General features: G+C 33.4%; 2 protein-coding genes across 3 annotated transcripts; both read left to right on the top strand.

Annotated features, from left to right (window-relative positions):
• The first annotated feature begins 481 nt into the window (after positions 1–481).
• LOC145581287 (uncharacterized) lies at positions 482–4,990 on the top strand. Its single transcript, XM_081638318.1, has 3 exons — positions 482–709; positions 1,253–1,806; positions 4,930–4,990. Exons 1-3 carry the CDS (start codon positions 482–484, stop codon positions 4,988–4,990), a joined length of 843 nt encoding a protein of 280 aa, XP_081494444.1.
• On the top strand, positions 2,798–9,351 carry LOC145582350 (OVARIAN TUMOR DOMAIN-containing deubiquitinating enzyme 4-like). 2 transcript variants are annotated; one of them, XR_014099861.1, is made up of 7 exons: positions 2,798–2,955; positions 4,930–5,621; positions 6,301–6,422; positions 6,973–7,013; positions 7,771–7,869; positions 8,012–8,362; positions 9,214–9,351. XR_014099861.1 is itself a non-coding variant. In XM_081639353.1 (6 exons), the coding sequence occupies exons 2-6, from the start codon at positions 5,018–5,020 to the stop codon at positions 8,181–8,183; spliced, it is 1,038 nt and encodes a 345-aa protein (XP_081495479.1). In that variant the 5' UTR covers positions 2,798–2,955; positions 4,930–5,017; the 3' UTR covers positions 8,184–8,463. The 2 variants fall into 2 exon arrangements, 1 of the variants encoding a protein (XP_081495479.1); XM_081639353.1 differs by lacking the exon at positions 9,214–9,351 and having other exon boundaries at positions 8,012–8,463.
• Positions 9,352–9,801: the final 450 nt, after the last annotated feature.

Genomic DNA, 9,801 nt, shown 5'->3' with positions numbered 1-9,801 from the left:
ATGCACCACAAAAACATGGAAATACTTGTATATTAACAAACTTACATATATAACAAAGCTGCAAGCCAACAAGCTAGTGAGTACATAAATTTTCATGATGCACCACAAAAACATGGAAGTAAAAATAAAAGAGAGAATGCATGATGCAGCATTAAAGGGAGACGTACCATCCTTACTCAACTTGCTAGACGAAGATCCACTTATCCTTGATCGATGCAATATCGAAAATTCAGGTCGTGTCATGCAATCTTCTTTACATGTAGCTGCTAATTTAGGACATTTAGATTTCATAATTGAGATTCTACGTCGAAAACCAGAAATAGTTGAGGAACTTGATCATTATTACACCAAAGGACCGTCACCACTACATTTGGCCTCGGTGAAAGGGCACTTGGAAGTTGTTCCACATTTGCTTGCAGTGAAGCCTAACTAATGTTTTTCGCGTGATGGCGTTGGAAGGAACCCGGTGCATGTCGCCACAATGTGTGGGCAAGTTCATGTGCTAGATGTGCTCCTTCAGGCTAACTCACAAGCAGCATGGGAGCGGACCAATAACGGTGATTCTGTTTTACATTTGTGCATCAAACATAGACAGCTAGAGGCTCTTATGTTTCTGTCGATGGTTCTAGATGATCATCAGTTGATTAATTCAAAGGATAGTGATGGTAATACCATCTTGCACTTAGCAGTGATTGCAAAACAACCAGAGGTGAGATTTTCATCCACTTTTATAAATTAAACGGACTTTTTTTTAATTTTGGTATTTGATTTGCTAAACTCTACTTTTATAAAATGAGTAGGTTTTAATTTTGAAATTGTGTTAAACAACAATTTCATATACTGTACTACTGTACCTCTTGTTTTAAGTTGAAAATTGCTATGCTACTATATGCTCACTACTTTGTACTCGTCCCACATAAATTTTTACAGTGTCTAATAGGAAGTGTCTTATAATATAAATATCTCTAATTATTATTTGTGCATAAAAATTATAAATTTGATAATTTTGTAACAGAATTTGAAACAAATTCAACAAAATCCTAGATGGTTTATTTATTATGGATTATTAATGAAAATTTGTAGTCAATAAAATTTGTAATATAGGTTTGATTCAGTCCTAAAATATACAATGAGACAATCTTTAAGAGACAGAGGAAGTACATTAGAGCTGAGCTTCAAGATTCTGGACATATAATGATAAGAAAGTAATGATTATTTATTATTTCAATTTTGATTTTATTTGTCATTGCAGATTGTAACATTTTTACTAAAAGCCACATCCATTGAAGTAAATGCCATTAACACAAATGGCTTCACAGCAATGGACACTCACATCCGAAGCAAGAAGGATTTGAAGGATGAGGCTATTTTGCAATCACTCAAGCATTACAAAGCCTTACAATCAAAGAATATGCTCAAATCACAAAGAATAGCGAGTGATCAAGATTGGTTGGAGAAAAAACGCATTGCGCTAATGGTGGTTGCATCCCTCATAGCAACCATGGCTTTTCAAGTCGGAATCAACCCTCCTGGAGGCACTTGGCAGGATGATCAAAATAATTGCGTTTCTTCCAAAATGACAACTATGGCAGGTGGTAATATAAATTTGGACCATGTTGCGGGTACATCTATAATGGCAATAAAAACTCAAGGTCTATACACTACACTACTAATTAGTAATGCCATAGGACTAATTTCGTCTCTAAGTGTTATTCTTCTCCTTATAAGCCGGCTTCCCTTCAAGAAGCTACTTGTAGGAATTTTGACGATAACCATGTGGATTGCAGTGTCAGCTACAACTATGACGTACTTGTTCTCCATAACAAAAATAACACCCACAATTACATGCACAAATTTTTGTTTGCAACAAAAAAAAAAAAAAAACATGCACAAATTTTTTGTCAAATCGCTAATTGAGTTAACAGTTTTATCCTCAATTGGCGGTTTTGCGTTGATGTGATTTTTTTTTTTTTTTTTTTGAAAAAAGAAACATAACCAACTTGTTGGCCAATTAACCAAATTGGTAAATAAAAAAGACCCTCAGTGACAATTTGGTAAAAAAATTAACTCAGGTGACAATTTTGTAAAAAAAGTTAACCCTAAGCGACAATGGTAATAAAATTATCTCAGGCGACATTTAAGCCAAAAAATGCAAAACTTTCTGACAAATTACTCGCTAATACTTAAATTAGTTCATTTTTCGTTTTTTTTTTTTTTTTTTTTTTTTTTTTTACCAACCCTTTTTTTGGAATTAACAATTACAAGAAAAAAAAAAAAAAAAAAAAAAAAAAAACTTGTTAAGTATCAATTTTCACTTAAATTTCATACCCTTTATTAATAAAATATTTTTAAAAAGGGGTTGGAACTAAATTTGATATTGGAATTTAGAAAAATAAAAAGGAGATGACTTATTAATTTAAAATTTTAAAAGGAAAAAATAAATTTAAAAACAAATTAGATTAAGATTTTTAAAGAGTTTGTCCGAAAAAAAATTAGATTTTTTGGAATAAATGTCGTCGGACTTTATTATTTTTACCGAATTGTAAGTTTTTTTTAACCAAATTGTACATTTTCTATAAAAATTACTCTAGATACACAATAAGGCCTAACATGAAATACACAATAAGGGCACATTGAACAGATCTTTCAAATTTAGGAGACACCATTAAAAAAAAAAAAAAGGGGTTAAAAAAAAAAAAAAAAAAAAAGACATCGCAAGTCCTAACGGTCTATTCCACCGTTTAGTAAAGGCGGTGAATAGTTAAGGTGGGTTGAATACTTGACTTGAATGGTGTGTTGATAACATCAAAAACCATCCAAACCTCTCGCACCTTCTCCAACAATCACCTTCATTCGCGCGACACATTCAACAATCAATTACTTGTTCAGCAATCCGCCATTGATGACCTCTTCAAGCTACCTCTGAAATCTTCTTCTTTCTGCAAAGATACCCAGGTATTCTTTGCCTCCCTTTCTCCCATTTCTTTATTTCCCGTGCTACATTTACATTATTCTTACATTACTTTTTACAACTTTCATTGCTTAATCTCCAAATTAAAAATCAAAATTTACATTTTCATTCAATTTGACGACTCCAATGTAGCGGAATTCATGTTTAATTTGAATTTTATCCGCTCTGTAAGCTTCAATTTCAATTTTTAAATATTTAGCGTTATTTATCTTGTTCTTAACATCTACTTACTTGATTGCATCTGTAATTATCAATTTAGCCATTTTAGTTTTTATCTTCCCTATCTGTTCAGAATTTAGGTAATTTGTCAATTTTTAAAATGCTTTAGATAGCTTATTCGGTTTGTTCAATTGAATTGATTTCATATTGTCTATCATTTATATATTGATCTTAAAACTTACATTCGATTCTAATCAAGGGTTTTTTTACCTTTCGAAACCTTTGTGATTAGTCTTGTACAAATTATGTAGTTTTTCCATATTATAAAAGTGTTTATAAGTTTAAGGGGTCTTTGGTTATTAGCTTTTTGGAGCAAAAAGAGACGTTTGGCCATTTGAAAAAGCTCTTTGGAGTGTTTGGTTCTCCATAAAAAAAACTCATATGAGGAGTATGAGGTTATTGCAAGAGCTTTTAGCTTTTTGGTTGTTTATGCTTTAAAACAGTTATTTACCAAACACTTTTACATCAACAGCTAATTACAATCAGATAGTCAAAACAGCTAATGCAAACAACTAACAACTGGTCAAAACAGGTAAAAGCTAATTGTCTAACAGGGCCTAAGTAAACTTGAGAAGTTTGAAATTTTATGTAAACATGGAAGATGGAACATTGTGACACTATTGATATGATAAATGGCGTTAGTCATATACTCATATTCTTTTGTTGTTGTAAAGAGAGCAACAAAGGGTGGTGACTAGACACAGTTTTGGTTAGCACCCACCTTCATTTCAACCAAGATAGATGACATACTCATTGATAGCATCAATCATTGATACGGAGTGATAGATATGTGCTTCACACTGTTTGAGGAAAGTGTCATTTTTATAGATTTTGATTAGACACTGACAATTTTCCATCTCCAGGATGAAATGCTTGTAGATTTAGCAAGTTTATTCCATATCTGAAATTGTTCTTTACTAAAATGAAAACAACTTTAAGCTGCTTTGCAGATTACAATTCGTAGCTACACTCTCTTTTTCCCTCATTGAGTGACACTCAATTGTATAGCGTGATTGGTTGCTGTTCCTATTTCTTATTAATGTCTATGAGCCGACTCATTGTTAGTTCATTACATTTTCCTCACTGTTATCCCTTGCTTGTAATGGCTGCAAGAATTTGTGAGCAGATGAGCACAACTTATGGATTCACTTGAGTAGTGGATATGCTATGATTGCCTTTCACAGATTAGTGATCTTATTTTCTTTCTCAGATTTGATTTTCCGCTTCAACTTTGAGTAATAGTTGCATGTAGTATATTGGATACTATGTATGTTTTTGTGCAATCGGCATGTCGGCCTTTTAAAAGCCGTGTGCTGAAAACTATTGTATATTCAGCTTGTTTTCTAGGTTTAGTGTTCAGTTGTTTTAGCTCTAAATTATAGTTTTCTGAAACTAATGTTGATTTTACATTCTAACAAAGTCCTCATAGAAGCTGCTCCAAGTCGTAATATGTAAATGAAGATAAAGTAACTCCACAAGTTTTAGAATTGAGCTCTTGCTCTAGGCCTCTAGCTCAACTGCTTGAGTTGTGCTTGACTCAACTGAGCTTTGCTTTAGCTGACTTTGTATACGAAGGAGCTTACTGAGTTGTTGGTTAGGTCATTATCACCTGACTTAAATTATAAATTCAATTTTTTTTTTTTTTTTTTTTTTTTTTTTTTTTTTTTTCAGAGAGTGGAATACTCAGGGTAAAAATAGTTACACTTTCATCTCATGAGCTGCTTTATGCTGATGGTCAGGTGGCATTCATTATGCGCTGTTTCTGGTGTTAAGTACTTAAAGTTGCTCTGGAATAGTTAACTTGAGAAGTGTTAGCAAGGCCTTAGAATGATGATAGTTTGCGCTCCTATCAAGACTTGCACCAAAAATGTGCTTCCTATTAGTGGGTGTTTTCAAAAGCAGATGAGAGGCCATGTTCATAATATGGGATCCCCCCCTGCATCCAGTTCATGCTGTCTCATTTTGAAACAAGGAATCTCCAGAATAAGATATTCTCGAATTTTTGTCTCCAGACAGTCATTATGGTTTTCCAATTGTAGCTTCCGTGCATTTCAATGGATTCAGTGCAAATCTGGTGTATCCAGTAAGAAGGGATCATGTCCTTTATTAACGGCTAAAAGTTCAGCAAATGCTAGAAATTCTCAAGAGACATCAATTGGTTTCTCATCTTGGCCTCAAGATGCTAGTGTAAACATTTTTGTGCCAAAAAGAAGACTGCTGTCTGATTTCAAATTAAAAGTTGGACCATTTTCTTGGTCAAAGGGATATGGTGGTGTCAGTTTGATTTCTGGATTACTAGTTTGTTATTCAGCTTCAAATCCAGTGCATGCTGAAGCTTCAGAGGATACAGGAGACAAAAAGGAATGCACAAATCCATCAACTGACCATGTTTCCCATGGAAAGAAAGTATACACCGATTTTTCTGTCATAGGTATGAGAGTATATGATGACTTATTACTGTTTCAATCATATTTAATTGCAAACACCAGATCCTCTAATACGTCCTAAAGGTTCTTGAAGTCGGTAAAACTTTGCAGGCATAAAAGATATCAAAGAAGCATCTAATATTTAGTCTACCCACATTTACAATTATTATTCATATGCATTTTGGGGCAAGTAATAAAAGAAAATTTTGTTAGTTTTATAGGATGGAGAGAGTAGTTTGATAGCTTTAATGCAGACTGTAAATAGATATGTATGTCTTCTTCAAATTTTATTTTGATAGCTGATATAAGTTGGAGAATGACTATTCTGTGTGCTGTTTGTGTATGGAGAGGATTTATGCCTCTCTCCCATTCTAATCATTCCTTTGTTCAACCTCTGTTCTACACTGTTTATAATATGTCCCATTTAAGGCAAAGCTTACTAATTTTATTGCTTCTATTTAAAAATAATACATCGTGTTACAAAGGGAAAAAATTCAATATTGGATATTTCTTCAAAATCTATTCTTATAAGAGTTTAATTATCTTTATGAATATGTAAAAGTAATAATTAATGGTCAAGGTTGTAACTTGAACTCCATAAACAGACATGGAGAGTATTTATATGCTTTGTGCTGGAATAGTTTCTTTAGCATTCTACATGATTTTTCACTGCTTGTGGTGCAGGAATACCTGGAGATGGAAGATGTTTATTTCGTTCTGTTGCTCATGGGGCTTGTTTAAGGCGTGGCAAACCTGCTCCAAATGAAGGCCTTCAGAAACAATTAGCTGACGAGTTGCGGACTATGGTACGTCAGTCTACGAAGTGTATGGAGATTCATGACCAATTGTATATGTATTTAGTTTCTATTTAGCAGGATTAAACTGAAAAAAAATCATCAGTGTTTATAACATTTTACGTTATTGAAGAGAACCTCACCTAGACTGTTATTTCAAATTTCCAATTATACTTCTTGAAAATCCTTGAACCCTCAGGCTACAAGTCCTGATAGACACACATGTACATGTGGTAAAAATCAAAATTTGTGTTGATTCTTTACATCTCAAAAGGCTCCATATTATGTTATGAATGATGTCTGCCACCCACGAGTGATTGTAATGATGTAGTTTCATTTTTTAAAATCTTATCTTTCAATTTGATCTCTAAGGTACGAAATTGCCTCAGTTGAGTTTAGTTTACCGTATGACTGTAGATATCATAAATGATTTAATAATTAGAATGCATTTTCGTACATGACACCAGAATCTTGCTTTAGCTCAGCCAAAAGCATATCCTGGTAGCAATGTAGCATTATCAAACATGAAATTGCTCATATGTGAATAACATGATGGTTTCAGGTTGCAGATGAATTTATTAGAAGGCGACAAGAAACTGAGTGGTAAGTACGCTTTATCATCCCCAATTATCTCAGAGTAAGGGGCAGTTCCTCTTGTGTAGTTCCTATGTTTCTGGTCATTCTGGTAGATTGTCTAGGGTAATGGGGCCCAAGGAGCTGAAAATACAAGAAATCAAAATTCTAGTAGCCAACTTCATTTTCTTGTTACTTTAGGCAATTGATTATTAGCTTCATTAGGCTAATTGTGCTGTAGTTGTCAGTAGATCGGTGCTTAATTAATCAAGGGAATTGTTTATAATTTATGAAAATGTTATTCATCAATGGTACACTAGTATATGTGTTCTTTTGCTTTGCACCATAATGAAGTGAAACAATTAAACTGTCCGGGCCTCTTTGTCAATGTCAAGTAGCTGATGGGCATCGTATTTCACCTTAAAGTCTACTTAGAAACTTCTCTGTTGACCCAGGGGTAATGTATTGGTATCCTCTCCCTCCTTTCCAACACCAAGAATAAAAGTAACTTTGCCCTGGGTGGTGGTCTATTAGAAGTGTCGCAGGAGAAAAAGTTGATGTAACAGTATACACACACACACACACACTTGCCAGAATTATATTATACGCAGTAGTTGGTTAAAGAAAAATACATAGGAGATTCTTCTGTTGTTCTGTATTATGTTTTTTCCCTCTTTACTTGCCATTCTGCATAATAATCCCTTGGATTTTCAAAGTTGTTATTCTTTGTTTACGAACTAAGGTTCTGGCCAAGTGAAAGTTCTTGATGGTATCATGATGACAACAGGTTTATTGAAGGTGACTTTGACACTTATGTTTCACAAATAAGGAAGCCACATGTATGGGGAGGTGAGCCTGAGTTGCTTATGCTCTCCCATGTGTTAAGGTATGATTCTAATTGTGATTCGCTTCTACCAGTGATATTGATGGGAGAGTGTTGCTTTGCTACAATCTTTGCTCTATAATATGTTCATTCTTTGCTGCAAATCAGTGCATTAAGGGTTTTAACCCTTATATATCTATCGCAGGATGCCAATTACAGTTTATATGCGTGATGACAAATATAACGGACTGATACCCATTGCTGAGTATGGCCAGGAATATGGCAAAGACAACCCGATACAAGTTTTATATCATGGTTATGGTCATTATGATGCATTACTAATGCCTGGAAAGAACGGTACCAAATCTAGGTTGTAGCTTCTTTTCTATCGATGACTACTAAAGCTGCCAATTGAAAGACCACAGGCAAGATGGAATTATTTGTCTGTCTTCGTGGAGCCATTTAGATTAACAAAAGGTTTCCTGTATTGACTAGCTGGTGATGTAGCATATGGAGCTTAAGATGGTTAGTTACAATCTCCAAGCACTGTTCACTGGTGAGATATATTCATATATTCTTCCTTTATTTCAATTAATTTCGACAACAGATTACTATATGAAATAGAAATTGGTTTCTAACTCATTTCCATGCTTACTGTAAATTCTGATTTTTTTAAAAAATTTATTTTTTAACCACTATAAATTCTGAGTTAATGTGCTTAGTTGCATCAATTACTATCATGGTGTTTGTGGTGTCTCAAGATCATTTAGTATTGTTTAAGGCATTTAGTCTAAAGGTTAATTCTAAAATTTGAAGTTTTAGACTTAATTTGTTTTTCTCGTTAAATTTGTTTTAGCCTTTGGTGGTTGTAAATAGTTCAAAGCATAACCATTATGAAATGGAGTACAATGTCATACTCTATTCCTTAATGATTGTCTCATTCTTAATTTTCAGTTTACTAGGAGTTGTATTGAATAAGTAGGTAGATTTTTTTTTTTTTAAATAGTATGTACGGTAGTTGAGAGAGGGGATTGGCTGAGATCATCCTAACTAAAATGAGACAATTTTTAAGTTACAGGAAATTTGAGAGGAAGCCTTTTTACATGTGTATGTGCTTATGTCAATGTGAGTAGTATTTTTACGTGATTCAGAATTGTTCTAATAATATGAATATATGATTACTAATTTGAACACCCTAAAATGGTAATAGTGGTTTTTTAGTCGCATCATATCATTCCACAACATGTCATAACCACCATTTGTCTGCCTATTTATCATTGTAGTGATAGAAAATGTTTAAATGTATATTCTCTAATCAATTAGCATATGACCCCCGCCATCATATTCAACTCACTCTGTCACTCATGTCCTCAAACAAATCTAATATGGGGTATTCTTACTTTATAGGTAAGATCTTTTTGACAAGAGAAGAATTTCATGAGACTCCCTACTTTTTTGTTATTACAATTTTTTTGGTAAATTGTAAAACTTTATCAAGTTAATTTCAAAGTTATTATATTTAGTATATACAAGCAATAACATAGTTATAATTGACCTTGTTTGATAATCGACTATTGTTGGTTGTTAGATATTTAGATTTAGTTTGAACGACTGTTAATGTCACTAGTTACCTATGTTGGTTATTTGACTTTTGATGTATAATGTATAAACATGTTTAGTTAAATAACTGTGTTTGTAACTATGCAAAATGACCTTGAGGAACATAACTATGTGTAATTAGATAGTGATGCATTCATTGAAATTTTATCTACTCACTTTGGGGTTTATAGGATTCCTTTGGTTGTCAATGGAGATTAGAGATAAAATTAGTGGTACCAATTACATGGGAGTGGACCGTTTATGATCCGTGAGTAGAACTGTAGGAGTTAATCAAAAAGGGCAAACAGCCAAAGAGACATAATAATCTCTACTTTTTGGTGCGTTGAGTTTAGCAAAAAGTTGATTTAGGTGGAAACTGGAAAAGACGACTCACAC

This window comes from Chenopodium album, chromosome 15 (genome assembly GCF_948465745.1).
Source record: "Chenopodium album chromosome 15, dcCheAlbu1.1, whole genome shotgun sequence".
In the NCBI taxonomy this organism is placed as follows: Eukaryota; Viridiplantae; Streptophyta; class Magnoliopsida; order Caryophyllales; family Amaranthaceae; genus Chenopodium; species Chenopodium album.
Note: the sequence above shows the minus strand (reverse complement) of the source record. Positions and strands in the feature narration are given on the sequence as shown.

Excerpts from the sequence above, each read along its gene's own strand:
- LOC145581287 (XM_081638318.1), top strand. The coding sequence starts at position 482 with ATGTGTGGGCAAGTTCATGTGCTAGATGTGCTCCTTCAGGCTAACTCA. Across the intron at positions 710-1,252 it reads TGATTGCAAAACAACCAGAG|ATTGTAACATTTTTACTAAA; the intron begins GTGAGATTTTCA and ends TTGTCATTGCAG. Across the intron at positions 1,807-4,929 it reads GTGTCAGCTACAACTATGAC|GTGGCATTCATTATGCGCTG; the intron begins GTACTTGTTCTC and ends GCTGATGGTCAG.
- LOC145582350 (XM_081639353.1), top strand. The coding sequence starts at position 5,018 with ATGATGATAGTTTGCGCTCCTATCAAGACTTGCACCAAAAATGTGCTT. Across the intron at positions 5,622-6,300 it reads CACCGATTTTTCTGTCATAG|GAATACCTGGAGATGGAAGA; the intron begins GTATGAGAGTAT and ends CTTGTGGTGCAG. Across the intron at positions 6,423-6,972 it reads CTGACGAGTTGCGGACTATG|GTTGCAGATGAATTTATTAG; the intron begins GTACGTCAGTCT and ends TGATGGTTTCAG.